Source organism: Saccopteryx leptura, unplaced genomic scaffold (assembly GCF_036850995.1).
Source record: "Saccopteryx leptura isolate mSacLep1 unplaced genomic scaffold, mSacLep1_pri_phased_curated manual_scaffold_61, whole genome shotgun sequence".
Lineage (NCBI taxonomy): Eukaryota > Metazoa > Chordata > Mammalia > Chiroptera > Emballonuridae > Saccopteryx > Saccopteryx leptura.
Genome location: NW_027095743.1, coordinates 85,652 through 103,954, shown reverse-complemented (window position 1 = coordinate 103,954; position 18,303 = coordinate 85,652). Strand labels below are relative to the sequence as shown.

General features: G+C 41.3%; 1 protein-coding gene, 1 non-coding gene and 1 pseudogene across 2 annotated transcripts; 1 reads left to right on the top strand and 2 right to left on the bottom strand.

Annotated features, from left to right (window-relative positions):
- Positions 1–15,303, bottom strand: part of LOC136387071 (histone-lysine N-methyltransferase PRDM9-like) — a 25,446-nt pseudogene extending 10,143 nt beyond the window's left edge.
- LOC136387074 (small nucleolar RNA SNORA79) lies at positions 7,765–7,907 on the bottom strand. Its single transcript, XR_010748070.1, has one exon. It is a non-coding gene; the product is annotated as a small nucleolar RNA SNORA79 (small nucleolar RNA).
- Positions 14,764–18,303, top strand: LOC136387070 (uncharacterized). Its single transcript, XM_066358132.1, is given in 4 exon segments — positions 14,764–14,865; positions 15,073–16,699; positions 16,702–17,234; positions 17,236–18,303. Coding segments are annotated over 3 exon segments (2,814 nt in total). The 5' UTR covers positions 14,764–14,865; positions 15,073–15,486.

Below are 18,303 nucleotides of genomic sequence, written 5' to 3'. Positions count from 1 at the left end.
AAAAATCTATGGAGAAAAGACTTAACATATTGGAAGCCTTGGAGCTAAATGACAGAGAATTTAAAATAGAAATCTTAAAAATACTCAGAGATATACAAGAAAACACGGAAAGGCAATATAGGGAGATCAGAAAACAACTCAATGAACACAAAGAATATATTACCAAGGAAATTGAAACTATAAAAACAAATCAAACAGAAATGAAAAACTCAATTCACGAGCTGAAAAACGAGGTAACAAGCTTAGCTAGCAGAACAACCCAGATTGAAGATAGGATTAGTGAAATAGAAGACAAACAACTTGAGGCACAACAGAGAGAAGAAGAAAGAGACTCAAAAATAATAAAAAACGAGAAAGCCCTACAGGAATTATCTGACTCCATCAGAAAGAATAACATAAGAATAATAGGTATATCAGAGGGAGAAGAGAAAGAAAATGGAATGGAGAATATACTCAAACAAATAATAGACGAGAACTTCCCAAGCCTGTGGAAAGAACTAAAGCCTCAAATTCAAGAAGCAAACAGAACACCGAGTTTTCTTAACCCCAACAAACCCACTCCAAGGCACATCATAATAAAGATGACACAAACCAATGACAAAGAAAAAATTCTCAAGGCAGCCAGGGAAAAGAAGAGTACAACATATAAAGGAAGGCCTATTAGATTATCATCAGATTTCTCAGCAGAAACTCTACAAGCTAGAAGAGAGTGGACCCCAATATTTAAAGCCCTGAAAGAGAGGAACTTTCAGCCAAGAATACTATACCCATCAAAGCTATCCTTCAAGTATGAAGGAGATATAAAAACATTCACAAATACAGAAAAGATGAGAGAATTTATCACGAGAAAGCCCCCACTCCAGGAAATACTAAAGGGGGTTTTCCAACCAGATTCAAAGAACAAAAGAAAACAACACCACAAGTAACAGCTCCACCAAGAACACAATAAAACCAAACTTAAACTGTGACAACAAAGGAAAAAAAAAAGGGGGGAGAGAATGGAGATTAACAGTAGCAAAGGACGATGAAGTGCAGAAATACTTATAAGATAGGGTACTACAATGAATATGGTAGGTACCCTTTTCATTACTTAATGGTAACCACCCTAGAAAAAGCCACCACAAAAACACATGACTTAAAAAAGGTAGCAACAGAGGAAAGAAGTATGGAACACAAACAAACAGAAACAAATGATAGAAAAACAAAAGAGAAGAATCAAACTAGATACAAAACTAACAGAAAGCAATTTATAAAATGGCAGTAGGGAACCCACAAGTGTCAATAATTACACTAAATGTGTAATTACTACTAATTATTACTAAATGTAAATGGATTAAACTTACCAATAAAAAGACACAGAGTAGCAGAATGGATTAAAAAAGAAAATCCAACTATATGCTGCCTACAAGAAACACATCTAAGCAACAAGGATAAAAACAAATTCAAAGTGAAAGGCTGGAAAACAATACTCCAAGCAAACAACACCCAAAAAAAAGCAGGTGTAGCAATACTCATATCTGATAATGCTGACTACAAGACAGAAAAAGTACTCAGAGACAAAAATGGTCACTTCATAATGATTAAGGGGACACTGAATCAAGAAGACATAACAATCCTTAATATATATGCACCAAACCAAGGAGCACCAAAATATATAAGACAGCTACTTATTGACCTTAAAACAAAAACTAACAAAAATACAATCATACTTGGAGACCTCAATACACCGCTGACGGCTCTAGATCGGTCATCCAAACAGAGAATCAATAAAGATATAGTGGCCTTGAACGAAATACTAGAACACCTGGATATGATAGACATCTACAGGACACTTCATCCCAAAGCGACAGAGTATACATTTTTCTCTAGTGTACATGGAACATTCTCAAGAATTGACCATATGTTGGGCCACAAAGACAATATCAGCAAATTTAGAAAAATTGAAATTGTACCAAGCATATTTTCTGATCATAAAGCCTTGAAACTAGAATTCAACTGCAAAAAAGAGGGGGAAAAACCCACAAAAATGTGGAAACTAAACAACATACTTCTAAAAAATGAATGGGTCAAAGAAGAAATAAGCGCAGAGATCAAAAGATACATACAGACAAATGAAAATGAAAATACGACATATCAGAATCTCTGGGATGCTGCAAAAGCAGTAATAAGAGGAAAGTTCATATCACTTCAGGCCTATATGAACAAACAAGAGAGAGCCGAAGTAAACCACTTAACTTCACACCTTAAGGAACTAGAAAAAGAAGAACAAAGACAACCCAAAACCAGCCGAAGAAAGGAGATAATAAAAATCAGAGCAGAAATAAATGAAATAGAGAACAGAAAAACTATAGAAAAAATCAATAAAACAAGGAGCTGGTTCTTTGAAAAGATCAACAAAATTGACAAACCCTTGGCAAGACTCACCAAGGAAAAAAGGCACAGGACTCAAATAAATAAAATCCAAAATGAAAGAGGAGAGATCACCACAGACATCATAGATATACAAAGAATTATTGTAGAATACTATGAAAAATTATATGCCACCAAATACAACAATCTAGAAGAAATGGATAAATTCCTAGAACAATACAACCTTCCTAGACTGAGTCATGAAGAAGCAGAAAGCCTAAACAGACCAATCAGCAGGGAGGAAATAGAAAAAACTATTAAAAACCTCCCCAAAAATAAAAGTCCAGGCCCAGACGGTTATACTAGTGAATTCTATCAAACATTCAAAGAAGACTTGGTTCCTATTCTACTCAAAGTCTTCCAAAAAATTGAAGAAGAAGCAATACTTCCAAACACATTTTATGAGGCCAACATAACCCTCATACCAAAACCTGGCAAGGATGGCACAAAGAAAGAAAACTACAGACCAATATCTCTAATGAATACAGATGCTAAAATTCTAAACAAAATACTGGCAAACCGAATACAACAACATATTAAAAAAATAATACATCATGATCAAGTGGGATTCATCCCAGAATCTCAAGGATGGTTCAACATACGCAAAACGGTTAACGTAATACACCATATCAACAAAACAAAGAACAAAAACCATATGATCTTATCAATAGATGCAGAAAAGGCTTTTGATAAAATACAACACAATTTTATGTTTAAGACTCTCAACAAAATGGGTATAGAAGGAAAATATCTCAACATGATAAAGGCCATATATGATAAACCATCAGCCAACATCATTTTAAATGGCATAAAACTGAGGACTTTCTACCTTAAATCAGGAACAAGACAGGGTTGTCCACTCTCTCCACTCTTATTTAATGTGGTGCTAGAAGTTCTGGCCAGAGCAATCAGACAAGACAAAGAAATAAAAGGCATCCATATTGGAAAAGAAGAAGTAAAGGTATCACTTTTTGCTGATGATATGATCCTATACATCGAAAACCCGAAGGACTCCACAAAAAGATTATTAGAAACAATAAACCAATACAGTAAGGTCGCAGGATACAAAATTAACATACAGAAGTCCATAGCCTTTCTCTATGCCAACAATGAAATATTAGAAAACGAACTCAAAAAAATAATCCCCTTCACGATTGCAACAAAAAAAATAAAATACCTAGGAATAAACATAACAAAGAATGTAAAGGACCTATATAATGAAAATTACAAAGCATTGTTAAGAGAAATCGAAAAAGATACAATGAGATGGAAAAATATTCCTTGTTCTTGGATAGGAAGAATAAATATAATCAAAATGGCTATATTACCCAAAGCAATATACAAATTTAATGCAATTCCCATCAAAATCCCTATGGGATTTTTTAAAGAAATGGAACAAAAAATCATCAGATTTATATGGAACTATAAAAAACCCCGAATAGCCAAAACAATCCTAAGGAAAAAGAATGAAGCTGGGGGCATTACAATACCTGACTTTAAACTATATTATAGGGCCACAATAATCAAAACAGCATGGTATTGGCAGAAAAATAGACACTCAGACCAATGGAACAGAATAGAAAGCCCAGAAATAAAACCACATATATATGGTCAAATAATCTTTGATAAAGGGGCCAACAACACACAATGGAGAAAAGAAAGCCTATTCAACAAATGGTGTTGGGAAAACTGGAAAGCCACATGCAAAAGAATGAAACTCGACTACAGCCTGTCCCCGTGTACTAAAATTAATTCAAAATGGATCAAAGACCTAAATATAAGACCTGAAACAATAAAGTACATAGAAGAAGACATAGGTACTAAACTCATGGACCTGGGTTTTAAAGAACATTTTATGAACTTGACTCCAATGGCAAGAGAAGTGAAGGCAAAGATAAATGAATGGGACTACATCAGAATAAAAAGTTTTTGCTCAGCAAGAGAAACTGATATAAAAATAAACAGACAGCCAACTAAATGGGAAATGATATTTTCAAACAACAGCTCAGATAAGGGCCTAATTTCCAAAATTTACAAAGAACTCATAAAACTCAACAACAAACAAACAAACAATCCAATAAAAAAATGGGAAGAAGACATGAATAGACACTTCTCCCAGGAAGAGATACAAATGGCCAACAGATATATGAAAAAATGCTCAGCTTCATTAGTTATTAGGGAAATGCAAATCAAAACTACAATGAGATACCACCTCACCCCTGTTAGATTAGCTATGATCAACAAGACGGGTAATAGCAAATGTTGGAGAGGCTGTGGAGAAAAAGGAACCCTCATTCACTGTTGGTGGGACTGTAAAGTAGTACAACCATTATGGAGGAAAGTATGGTGGTTCCTCAAAAAACTGCAAATAGAACTACCTTATGACCCAGCAATCCCTCTACTGGGTATATACCCCAAAACCTCAGAAACATTGATACGTGAAGACACATGTAGCCCCATGTTCATTGCAGCACTGTTCACAGTGGCCAAGACATGGAAACAACCAAAAAGCCCTTCAATAGAAGACTGGATAAAGAAGATGTGGCACATATACACTATGGAATACTACTCAGCCATAAGAAACGATGACATCAGATCATTTACAGCAAAATGGTGGGATCTTGATAACATTATAAGGAGTAAAATAAGTAAATCAGAAAAAAACAAGAACTACATGATTCCATACATTGGTGGAACATAAAAATGAGACTAAGAGACATGGACAAGAGTGTGGTGGTTACCAGGGGTGGGGGGAGGGAGAACAGGGGGAGAGTTAGGGGGAGGGGGAGGGGCACAGAGAACTAGATGGAGGGTGGCGAAGGACAATCTGACTTTGGGCGAGGGGTATGCAACATAATTTAATGACAAAATAACCTAGACATGTTTTCTTTTAATGTATGTACCCTGATTTATTAATGTCATCCCATTACCATTAATAAAAATTTATTTAAAAAAAAATAAAAAAAAAAAAAAAAAAAAAAAAAAGAAAGACAGGATAGTACAGGGAGACTAGTGCAAGAACATGAACCTGTACCTTTTAGAACTCTGAAAGAGCTTAAACTTACTTGTGTTCAGTGTGGGCCTACTGCCCCCTTTTCACTTGGTTTATTAGATACTATTAGTGCAAAGGCTCTTCCTTCAAATAGCTGGAAGGCGATTGCTTGTGCTTGTCTCTCCAGGGGTAATTATTTGCTGTGGAAGTTGGACTTTCTTGAGAATGGAAAGGAGACTCAGGTATTAGGAAGATTACAGGTTTTCTTGTCATGGTCTGATTTTCTTTAATGTTTTGACTGCGGTCTTCTGAACTATCATTTTGTTTCTTTCTTGTTCTTTGCCTGGAGGTTGAGTCAGGGGATCTGTGTTGGATCTGACTATAGAAAATATGCCAGCAGCTGCTGAGAGCAAATTTTCTCGGACAGATTTTGTTTAGTCATATCCTTCAGTCCCTCTGTCTGAAAATGCCCTGACTAATTCAGGCAGGCATCTTTCTAATCTCAATATGCTCTGAAATCCTGGGTTTCTTTCTGGTTTGTCTGGTTTGTCCAATTCTTGTCTCTGTTTAGACTTTGTTTAATGTTGTCTAAAATGTATCTGTTTTTAAGGCCTGAATTAAGTTTTTTTGCATACAAATTTGGAAATGCTGGCTCTAATATTTAGAAAAAATAAAATGTTTTTAGAACTTGTAAGGAGCACTCATTTAAAATTTAAATAGAATAGAATATAGATCCTTAAGACTTACTGATTTGGTTAGTGCATTGTGAGGTATGTTCAGAGTTAGGAGCCAAATAGCAATTTAAATATTAGGATTAGTCAAAGTTATATGTTATACTTGTGGGTTTTTGTATGTAAATTGTATTGTTATATGTAAGGTTATCTCAGTTAGGCAAAACAAAGGAATTGAGCAAAATTAAGCAGGGCCCTAATAAGTAATTTCAGGAATTTGTCTCATGTCTAATTCAGGCAGTAGAAGAATAGTATAAAGATGCTAATTCTGCTTCTCAGGCCACGTCCTGCAAAAGGGCCCCCCAAAAATTAGTGATTTGGTTCCTCTGATTTTTCAAATTGATTAAAAAAATAGGTCAGGAACACCCTGAAATGGAACTAACAATACAAGGGTGTAAATTTAAAAGACTTTTAGATACTGGAGCTGATATATCTGTTATTGCTAAGCCACATTGGCCTCCTTCCTGGCCCACTCATGCAGCAGCCACAGAATTACAAGATATAGGGCAGAGTAAATCCCCTCAACAAAGTTCTGGGAAGATTAAGAAGGTCATTCTGGATTTTTTTCAGCCTTATGTGCTCCCTGGATTACCAGTAAATTTATGGGGTAGAGATATTTTGAGAAATATGGGAGCATTACTTGTCAGTCCTAATAATTTAGTCAGCACTCAGATGCTTGATCAGGAATTTTTGCTCACTAAAGGACTAGGGAAATAAGAGCAGGGAATTCTCACCCCCATAGAACTGGCACCCAATACCAGAAGGTGTGGATTAGGATATCAAAATTTAGCATAGGAGCCTTGGTAGCTCCTGATACCCCAGTAAGGCATTGTGTAGACCCAATTACTTGGAAATCAGATAATCCTGTATAGGTAGACCAATGGCCCCTTTCTCAGGAGAAACTTAGGAGAGCTGCTCAATTGGTACAAGAGCAGTTACAGCTTGGGCACATTGAATCATCCAATAGTCCATGGAAAGTGCCTATTTTTGTCATTAAAAAGAAATCAGGAACCTGGAGACTATTACAAGATTTGAGAGCAATAAATAAGACTGAAAGTTATGGGTCCTCTCCCGCTAGACTCCCCTCTCCTGCTGCCATTCCATGGAATTTTCATCTTGTAATTATTGACTTAAAGGATTGCTTTTTTACTATTTCTTTAAACCTGCATGATTGCAAGTGTTTTTTTTTACTTTTTATTAATTTTTTTTTTACTTCCTCTAGATAGTCATCTTCAACCGTCTTCTCAGCACTCCACCAGGGCCATGGGCTGACCCCAGTGGGGCCGATCCGAGGGTCTCACTAAACCATCCAATTGGTAGTAGCGATCGGCGGTGTGTACAAAGGGCAGGTACTTAATCAACGCAAGCTTATGACCCACACTTACTGGGAATTTCTTGTTCATGGGGAATAATTGCAATCCCTGATCCCCATCACGAATGGGGTTCAATGGGTTACCTGCACCTGCCGGCATAGGTTAGGCACACGCTGAGCCAGTCAGTGTAGCGCACGAGCAGCCCCGGACATCTAAGGGCATCAAAGACCTGTTATTGCTCAATATCAGGGGCTGAATGCCACTTGTCCCTCTAAGAAGTTGGGGGACGCTGACTGCTCAGGGATGGCATAAATACCCTTAGTGTTTGATTCCACAAATTTCAGAGAATGAACAGATAATCCCATTAACCTAACATTCTCTGAGTGAATAAAATCAATTTTAATGTATGATGACTTAAAATTCTAGTGCCAGGCCTGAAGGCAACAGGAGGAACAGCCATCAATGATTGCAAGTGTTTTTGCATTCAGTGTTCCTTCATTTAATTTCTAGGCTCCAATAGCAATACCACTGGAGAGTTTTCCTCCAGGTATGGCTAACAGTCCTCCTACCTTGTGCCAAAAATACAATTCTCAAGCTATCTTTTCAGTTTAAAGGCAGTACCCTAAGGTGTACATAATTCATTATATGGATAATATTCTTATCACTCATCCAGATAAAGACACTGTGTTGATCATTTTGCAACAACTACAATATTCTTTGAAAGAATCAGGACTTTATATAGCTCCTAAAAAAGTACAGCAATCTTTACTTTTTTCTTATTTAGGACAAATTGTTGAGGGACAACAAATTCATCCACAGAAAATAAAAATTAGGGCAGATCATTTGCAAACTTTAAATGATCTCCAGAAACTGTTAGGAGACATTAACTGGCTTAGACCTTTCTTGAAATTAACTACTGGGGAACTGAAACCACTTTTTGATATTCTTAGAGGCTCGGCTAAACCAGCTTCTGCTCGGCTACTTATAGCTGTGGGACAACAAGCTTTAAAGCTTGTAAGAAAGCCTTGCAACAAGCACAACTAAAATGCATAAATCCTGAAGAATCAATTGCCTTACTAATTTGTCCCTCAAGTTACACTTTAATGGGACTATTGTGGCAAGTTTCAGGTCCTTCTGAATAGATTTATTTGGCTGTTACTTCTAAAAAAGTTTTATCTTTGTATCTTGACCTTGTTGTCTCCTTGATTATCAAGGGGTATAGGCGACTCTTACAGCTTATAGGTTTTGAGCCTCAAATTATTGTTGTTCCTTTTTCAAAGGATCAACAACAATGACTCTGGGAAACTTCCACTAAATGGCAAATTGCATTTACAAATTTTAGAGGCCAAATTGATTCTCACTACCCAGCTGATAAAATAGATCAATTTTCATTAATTTCTACATTTGTATTTCCTAAGGCAATTGTTAATGAGCCCATTCCTGAAGCACCTACACTCTTTACTGATGGGTCTAGCTCAGGAATAGCAGGCTTAAAATCGATGGACAGCCCTGGCTGGTTGGCTTAGTGGTAGAGTGTCAGCCTAGCGTGCGGAGGACCCGGGTTTGATTCCTGGCCAGGTCACACAGGAGAAGCGCCCATTTGCTTCTCCACCCCTCTGCCACGCCTTCCTCTCTGTCTCTATCTTCCTCTCCCGCAGCCAAGACTCCATTGGAACAAAAATGGCCCGGGCACTAGGGTTGGCTCTGTGGCCTTTGCCTCAGGCGCTAGAGTGGCTCTGGTCGCAACATGGCGACGCCCAGGATGGGCAGAGCATCGCCCCCTGGTGGGCAGAGCATCACTCCATGGTGGGCGTGCCGGGTGGATCCCGGTCGGGTGCATGCGGGAGTCTGTCTGACTATCTCTCCCTGTTTCCAGCTTCAGAAAAATGCAAAAAAAAAAAAAATCGATGGACAAATTAATACTAAAATAATTTGCCTTAAAATGAGCTCAAAGACTAGAATTACATGCCATTATCATGGCTTTTCAGCATTTGCCATATTCCTTCCTCCTTTAATCTGTATACAGACAGCAAGTATTTACTTATGATTGTTTCCACTATAGAGACTGCTGTCTTAGGGACAACTGCTGATGAACTATTTCAGCAGTTTCTTCTTTTTCAAATACCTGTACATCAACATAGAGCTCCATATTTTATAGGACATATGTGAGCTCACTCCATACTCCCTGGAGCACAAGGAAATGCCATTGTTGATCAAGCTACCCAAAATAAAATTATTTGGAGCAACCATGACAGATCGAGCAATTCAGTCTCATACTATTCATCACCAGAACGCTGCAGGCTTACGTAAATATTTTCAGCTTTCTCGAAAAGAAGCACAGTAGATTGGTAAATCCTGTCCAAGGTGTCCTATACTACAATCTGTCCCTTCATTTGGAGTTAACCCTTAAGTACTCTTACTAGGACAATTTTGGCAAATGGATGTTACTCATATACCTTCATTTGGCAAACAGTCCTATGTCCATGTTACAGTGGATACTTATACTGGATTTATGGTAGCCTCTGCTAGGACAGGAGAGGTTGCTAAGCATGTTCTATAGCTCATTGTATGCATTTTCTACTATTGGACTTCTTGATGTGATTAAAACTGACAATGTTTCTACATATGTAACAAAAGCATTTACTGTATTTTGTCAAATCTTTTGAATTACGGGTACTTCTTACCATCTTTAAAGTCAAGGTATTATTAAAGTGTTCCCAGCAAATATTTAAGGTCAATTTTAAAAATATAAAAGGGGGAGTCATATCCTGGAATTCCTGCAAATCTACCTTACCTTTTAAAAAAAATTTCTTTTGAATGTTGAACAGGAGACACCAAATCCTTTTCTCCTGCAAACTTCTACCTTCTTTTATTTGATCCAGCTAATAACACTGTCTTGTCTTTTTCCAAATAGCTCCAGATATACATAAAAGGTTTATATAGGCAGATGGGGATCCTTAAACCCCTCAGCGAGATCTTCTGAGCATGGCTTTTAAGGTACCAAGAGGCAGAAAAAGCCCAAAAGAGATCAGGTGAAATACTAGCTCTTGGGATACACCCTCAAAAGGTTCCAATTCCCCAATGGCATCTCATAGGACTCCATCAGGGCCCTGCTTCAATAGTGGAAAGGATGGTCATTTAGGCCAAAGCCTGCCAGACTTACATGCCTTTGCTGTGAAGAAGAAGGGACACTGGAAGGTAGGCTTACCCCTCGGTCCTCTAAGAGAGGGTTCAGTCTCTTCCAGCCCTGTTCCAGCCACCTGTGACCTAACTTTGCCCAGAATGCTGGGCTTTGCCACTGAAGGCTGAAGGTGCCCAGGGCCGTCGGCCCCATCTAGGAAACTGTGGACAAGCCTAGGTTATTTCTTCCAAGTAGCCGGTAGACTGGTCTCATTTACACAAGGGCCACTTAACTATGTCTTGCCTGAATATTCGGGTTTTTTATTCTTCCCTCGAAGATCTCTGTTGTGGGTGTTGATAGCCCTATTTTTTGCTGCTTTGTTTAATATATAGTTTTCCTTTATTTCTCCTGCCTCAATGCCCCATTCATATTTAATGTTGGGACCTACTCCTAATTTAAAGCTCCTTTTTTCCTTTTTTGCCAACTTACAAATTTACCTCTGCCACCCAGCTTAGTGTATTCCAAGGTTCTCCTCACCACCCCATGGCTGTAAAGCTTCAGTATAAGGCCCCCTGGGTTCATCTTTCCAGTTTAAAGAAAACAAAAGCTCCGTCTACATGTGTGCTGTGGATGGTTTTTCCAGTCTACTTGGGTCATCACCAGCTAGAAGCAGCGGTCATTGGGACTTTGACACTAGCTGCAGAGTGTAGAAGTGCGACAGCAATTCCAGTGCCATGTGGACTTCTCCTGGATGTGTTTCCTGGACTCCTGCTCCTGTGACAGCTTTTGATGGACTGAACTGGGGTTCGGCTGCATTTGTGGAAATTTGGAATGGTGTTGGTGTTAACTTGGACTTGGTGAACATGTTAAGGACACTACTCTTTTATGGATTCTTGTTGTATTGGCCAAGAGTTTGCTTAAAGGCTTTAATCACTGTAATGTTTTAGAATATTTGGGTATCTTGTTAGTATTGGCTATACTAATTTTGTTTTTGTTCTGTATTTTTTTAGTCTGCCTCCAAATTATAATCTGGGAAACTAAGAAATCAGATGAGTGGAAATCTCAGCACACAAATTAAAAATAAAAAAGAAAAGGGGAATATGTTGTGGATCGTAAATGGCAAAAAGCCTTTGTAGATTCGAGGCTTAGCACAGGGCTGAGTTCTCCCCTCTCCATCTCCATATTTGGCTGTGATGATGAGTATTTGCACCCATTCTACTTGCTTCCTTGGGTTGCTGGAAGCCATATACATGCCCTTCCTCTGACTTTTTGTTTGTTTTAGATGTCGGTAGATTTCACTAATGTATTCTGTTTTTGCTTTGGGAGAATTCCTGTCTTAGCCTTGGATGTGCAACCTTGTATCAAGGCCCTTGATTTGCACATGGCTATATAATAAAACAAACTGGGGCTATGGGGCACTCGGATACTGCCAGGCATGTTGAAGAGTCCTCCCAGTCCCATCATTTTTGTTTTGATAAGTGTGTTTCCTTAATTCTGCACCATTATTAGGAGCCACACTGTTTCATGGCATGTCTTTTTTAAAAATTTGCCTGACTTGCAGTGGCACAGTAGATAAAGCAGTGACCTGGACACTGAAGTCACCAGTTTGTAACCCCAGGCTTGCCTTGTCAAGGCACATCCAAAAAGCAACTACTGTAAGTTGATGCTTCCTGCTCCTGTCTGCCTCCACCTTCTCTCTCTCTCACTCCTCTCTCTAAATCAATAAAAATTTTATTAAATTTTTTATTGATTTTAGAGAGATAGGAGGGAAGAGAGTGAGTGAGAATCATTGATTTGCTGTTCCATTCATTTATGCATTTAGTGGTTGATTATTCTTTATTTGTTCTTTTTTTTTTTTAGCTAGAGGGGCAGACAGGAAGGGAGAGGGATGAGAAGCATCAACTTACAGCAGCAGCACCTTGGTTGTTCATTGATTGCTTTTGCATAGTGCCTTGACCAGGGGAATCTAGCTCAGTCAGTGACCTCTTGCTCAAACCAGCAACCTTGGGCTCATGCCAGCAACCTTGTGCTTCAAGCCAGTGACTATGGGGTCACGTCTTTGATTTCACACTCAATCAAGTGTCTCCACACTCAAGCCTGTGAACCTCCTCAAGCCTGCAACCTTGGGGTTTGGAACCTGAGTCCTCATCATCCCAGGTTGATGCTCTATCCTCTGTGCTACCACCTGGACAGGCTTCAATGGTTGATTCTTATATGGGCCCTGACTGGACATCAAACACACAACTTAGGTATATGGGGATGACTCTCTAATGAATTATGCAACTTGGTCAGGGCTCCTTTATGTCTTCTTGTTTCAGAGTGGCCTTGTCCATTCTAATGGTACAGTGACCACCTTGCCTCCTTTTCTTCTTATACTTTCACCTTTACATATTTAACCGTCCTTGCCCTTCCTTAATCATCAGAGTCTGGTCAGCACCAAACAGTCTTGGGAACACAGCCTCAGGTTTGTGGACCACAGAAACCATTTGGTTCAAGTTAGAGATCACATCTGGATTTCAGTGCTAGACCCATGAAAGCAGGACCTTACTGACCACATCCTCATGAAACCAGACACACTGAAGAGATGGCTGACACAGGGCCTGATACAATGGTCCCTACCCTGGCCCACAACCCTAGCTGCCTTAATTGTCGGGAGCCGATCAACAACTGCTGGCTGACAAGGTCACAGCAGAGAAGATCCACAACTGCTGGCTGACAAGGTCTCAGCAGGAGAAGACCCACAACTGCTGGCTGACAAGGTCAGAGCAGAAGAAGATCAAAAACTGCTGATTGACAAAGTCACCGCAGTGAAGACCAATAGCTGCGGGGTGACAACGTCACCACAAAGGAAAGGCACAAGGATACTTCCCCCTTTGACCTTTTGAATTAATCTGGCCTTATATCACCCCTTTTCTGGGTGTGTGCTATTATTTATGGCACAGCGATAATAGTACCATGCTTTCCCTGTAGATTTACAGTAATTTCTTTGGAAATGAGACAGAAGATGTAAGTTCCACAGAAAAGCCTGTAAGCCCCTTGAACTGGACTCATAAACATAAGAGGCTGGCTATGATATCCCTCGTAAAGGGTTAAGTTTATAGGAGAATTTCTACTTATTAATTATGTTAGAAAGAATAAAGTTAGAACTTAACTAGTGTATGAATACAGTAAATAAAATTTGACTAGACAATAAAATCTTAGGTAAGGTGTAGTGGAATAACCCATTGCGTGGCCTTGAATGGGAACACAGCCAACAAGAAAAGAATGTTTTTTTAAGAGACTTGTTTTGTGACTGAAGGCAGTTGCTGGGCTTTTCTCAGTAAAACATTCTCATGAGATTTTTGTATTTTCCAAAAATAAGGAGAGGAATGTGGTGGGATCCATAGCAGCCATAGCAATTAATGCCTTCTGATATTGTGTTGCTACTAAGCTATCTTGCAGGTGCACTCTATGTATCTTTACGCAAAAGTTACTCTTGATGTTATGCCAATTTCTTAATAAGCAAGCCTTTTGAAGTCTTCTGAGAAAAATTAGGACACTGCATGAACTCAAAGCCATTTGCCTGAGCAAGCAGTGGTCCTTTGCTAGTCCTTGATGATTTCATCTGCTAATATCTCTCTGCGCCCTTGACTCACAACAACAGTAAAGTAGAATTATTAATTAGTACTAATCTTTTAGAAGTTTGTACTGATATAGTTATTGCTATTCACATTATTGTATATCTGTACTTTGAATGACTTACCACCTGATTTGTAGCTTAAAGATATGAATTAACTGTTATCTGGAAATATGTAACCATAGTGAAACAAAATATCATGTGATTGTAACTTAGTGTGTGTGCATAAAAAGAAAGCTAGACCAGCATTTGGCAGAGATGCCTGGCAGTAAATGCTAACGAGAGAATAAAGAGAAAATAAAGAATTCGGCTCTCTCACTCAGCTTGCGCCGACGCCGTCTCTTCCTGTGGGACCCCTGGATTCCCCCTGGGGCTGGACCCCAGCACTTAATCACGATTAATCTTTTCCTGTCTGCAATGAGGCCAGGGCTGCCAGACAGCACTGTCCTGGAGCACTGCTCACCCGCCAGACCTTCCTCCTCCTTTTGTGATGACAAGTGCTCTGAATGAGTTATTTCTTACGTGGTTTTATACTGTAACCGTGAGTGGAAAAATTCTGCTTGACCTTTTGACTAAAATTAAAGAAAGCAGGAATTGACCGCTCCCTACCATAAACCACTTAGAAATTTGCTTAGAGCTAGTTCACAGGAGGCAGCTGGACCCCAACCTGCTTATGCGAATAGGTATGTGTTCCTGATAAAGATAGAGATAGGATAAGGGTTAATGACTAACTGCCAACTCAGCTTCTGTAAACGGTTGCTTGCTTGCCTACCAAAGTATAAAAGCCCTTGCAAAAAGACTGAGAGTGCTCTTGGCCACCTCCTTGCCTTGAGCCTGCTCGCGAGTGTAATAAACTTTTTCTTCTGTTTTACCCACACACTTGGGTCTAGAGTCTTCGTGGTGCGCCCTCGGTCAACATTTGGAGGTCCCACCGAGATCCCGCTTCCTCGCAGACCACGAGACGCACGCCTGACGCTTGGTGAGTGAAACTGGCGGTGGCTGTCAGGCAGGGACGTGAGTCCTTCCTGGCTGCGACCGACAGACGTGTCAGGGGGTCGCAGGCCACGACTCTGGGGGACGCCCTGGAGTGTGAGGACGACCAAGGACGCTTGGAAGTCCATCTGCTGTCTCAGACAGAATCTGTAGATTTGTTGCCAGTTTCCAACTGAGCTTGTTGGTCCGGACCGCTAGGTTTATTTTTAGTTTCATTTTGCCGTTCACGGTGCAGCCGGCTTAGTCTATTCGTCTTTGTGATTGTCCTGGTTATTGTCTTATTTGTGTGTTATTGTCTTTTTGGGTTTGAAATGGGACAGAAAACTTCCACCCCACTGTCCCTGACTTTGTCTCATTGGTCTGAGGTTGATGCCTGAGCCCATAATCTGTCTCTTCTTGTTAAGAAGCGCAAGTAGCAGACTTTCTGTGCCTCCGAGTGGCCCACCTTCGGAGTAGGTTGGCTGACCACTGGAACCTTTCACAAGGACACCATAAAGGCGGTTAAAGCAGTTGTCTTCAATCCAGGACCTCATGGCCATCCGGATCAACAGCCTTATATTTGGGTTTGGGAGGACCTGGCCGACGACCCTCCTCCTTGGGTCCGACCTTTCCTTCCTCCCCCTACACCCTCCCTTCCAATAACCCTCTCCACCACTCCGGGCCCTCCCAGACCTGCTCTAACTCATCCAGACCTCTGCTCTATGCTTCCACTCAAACCTCCGGAGCCAATGGTGCCTGCTTCATCCCTGTATCCTCCCCTTCCCTCCTCTGTTCTCCCTGAATCTCAAACTGACCTTATTCTTTTTAATTCAGGACTCCCGCCTCCCTATCCCAGGGATGTCCCTGCCAGCGCTGCAGGTCCCCAGCTTGGGGCCCCACATCAGGACGAGCGGGAACCATCAGTGGAGGGTCCAGCCCAAGGTACCTGGAGCCGGAGAGCACAAACCCCAGATGACGTGGCCGTCACCCTGCCCCTTTGACCTTTCGGACCCCCTGTCCCTGACGGCCAAGGAGGGAACATGCCGGCGCTTCAGTATTGGCCCTTCTCCTCCTCAGATCTATACAATTGGAAAAACAATAATCCGCCTTTTTCAGAGGACCCTGTCAAACTTACTGACCTTCTCGAGTCTCTTATGTTTTCCCATCAGCCCACTTGGGATGACTGCCAGCAGCTTTTAGGTATCCTCTTCACCTCCGAAGAAAGAGACCGAATTCTCCTCAAGGCCAGGAAATTGGTTCCTGGACCTGATGGTCGTCCTACTCAACTCCCCAACCTTATAGATGAGGCTTTTCCCCTGAGGCGGCCTAACTGGGACCCTAATACACCTGAAGGTAGGCAGCGACTCTTACTCTATCGCCAGACTCTGATGATGGGTCTCCGAGCGGTGGCGAGACGCCCCACTAATTTGGCTAAGGTAAGAGAAGTAATTCAAGGGCCAGAGGAATCCCCATCCAGATTCCCAGAGAGACTAATAGAAGCCTATAGGAGGTACACCCCTTTCGACCCTGAGTCTGAAGAACAGAGAGGGCACTGGCTATGGCTTTTATAGGACAGTCAGCTACTAATATTCGGAGGAAACTCCAGAGGATGGATGGGTTACAGGACATGGCTCTGAGAGATTTAGTCAAGGAAGCTGATAAGGTATACTATAAAAGAGAGACAGCAGAGGAAAAGGAGCAAAGATTAGAAAAAGAACGTGAGGAGCAGGAAAGTAAGCGAGATAAACGGAGAAATAAAGAGTTAACGAAGATTTTGGCTACCGTAGTAGGGAAACAAGATAGAAGAGGAAAGCATAGTACCTCGGGCCCAAACCAAAAACCAAAATTAGGACCTAACCAGTGTGCCTACTGTAAAGAAGAAGGACACTGGGTCAGGGATTGCCCTAAGAAGAAGAAAAAGAAGACTGAGGAAATCCTTGCCCTAGGAGATTAGGGGCGTCAGGGTTCGGACCCCCTCCCCGAACTCAGGGTAACATTCAATGTAGAGGGGACACCAATCGACTTTGAGGTGGATACAGGAGCAGTTTACTCCACCTTGCAGAGCCCGCTGGGTCTCCTCTCAAACAAAAAAATCCTTGGTCCAGGGGGCAAATGGATGCCAGCATAGGTCATGGACAACTAAAAGGACAATGGACCTGGGGAGGGGAAAAGTACAGCACTCCTTTCTGGTCATACCAGAATGCCCTGCCCCACTGCTGGGGAGGGATTTGCTTACCAAGTTGGGGGCGAGTATTGATTTCAAACCTCAGGGACCAGAAGTAAGATTCAGTAACCCTCTTGTCAGTCAGCCTGTTGTGACCATGCTGACCTTGTCTGCTGAAGATGAGTATAAACTGTATGAGACCCCTGCCCCCGGACCCCATTCAACAGAAGACAGGTGGCTTCAGAGCTTCCCAGAGGCCTGGGCAGAAACGGCAGGGCCAGGATTGGCAGTACAAAGGCCTCTGGTGGTAGTATACTTAAAACCCTCCGCCACCCCCATAAGGGTCAAACAATACTACATGAGTAAAGAGGCCCGGGAAGGCATTAGACCTCACATCCAGAGGCTGCTAGGACAAGGGATCCTGAGGCCTTGTCAATCAGGGTGGAACACCCCTCTGCTACCAGTGAAGAAACCAGGGACAGGGGACTATAGACCAGTCCAGGATTTGAGAGAGGTTAACAGTCGGGTAATGGACATACATCCAACGGTCCCGAACCCTTACAACCTCCTCAGTACCCTGAGTCCTGACAGGAAGTGGTATACAGTACTGGACCTGAAAGATGCCTTCTTCTGCTTGCGCCTGCATGAGGACAGCCAACCCCTGTTTGCTTTTGAATGGACTGACCCTGAGAACGGACTCAGCGGACAGCTCACCTGGACGCGGCTACCCCAGGGCTTCAAGAACTCTCCCACCATCTTTGACAAAGCCCTGTACCAGGACTTGAGTGCCTACCGAGCCTCCACCCCTGAGGTAACTCTGTTGCAGTATGTTGATGATCTGTTACTTGCAGCCGCCACCATAGAGCAGTGTGAACAGGGAACTGAGAAACTGCTTGTCGAACTGGCCAAACTGGGATACCGGGCATCCACCAAAAAGGCCCAGATCTGCCAACCCAAAGTCACCTTCCTGGGCTACTCTCTCTGA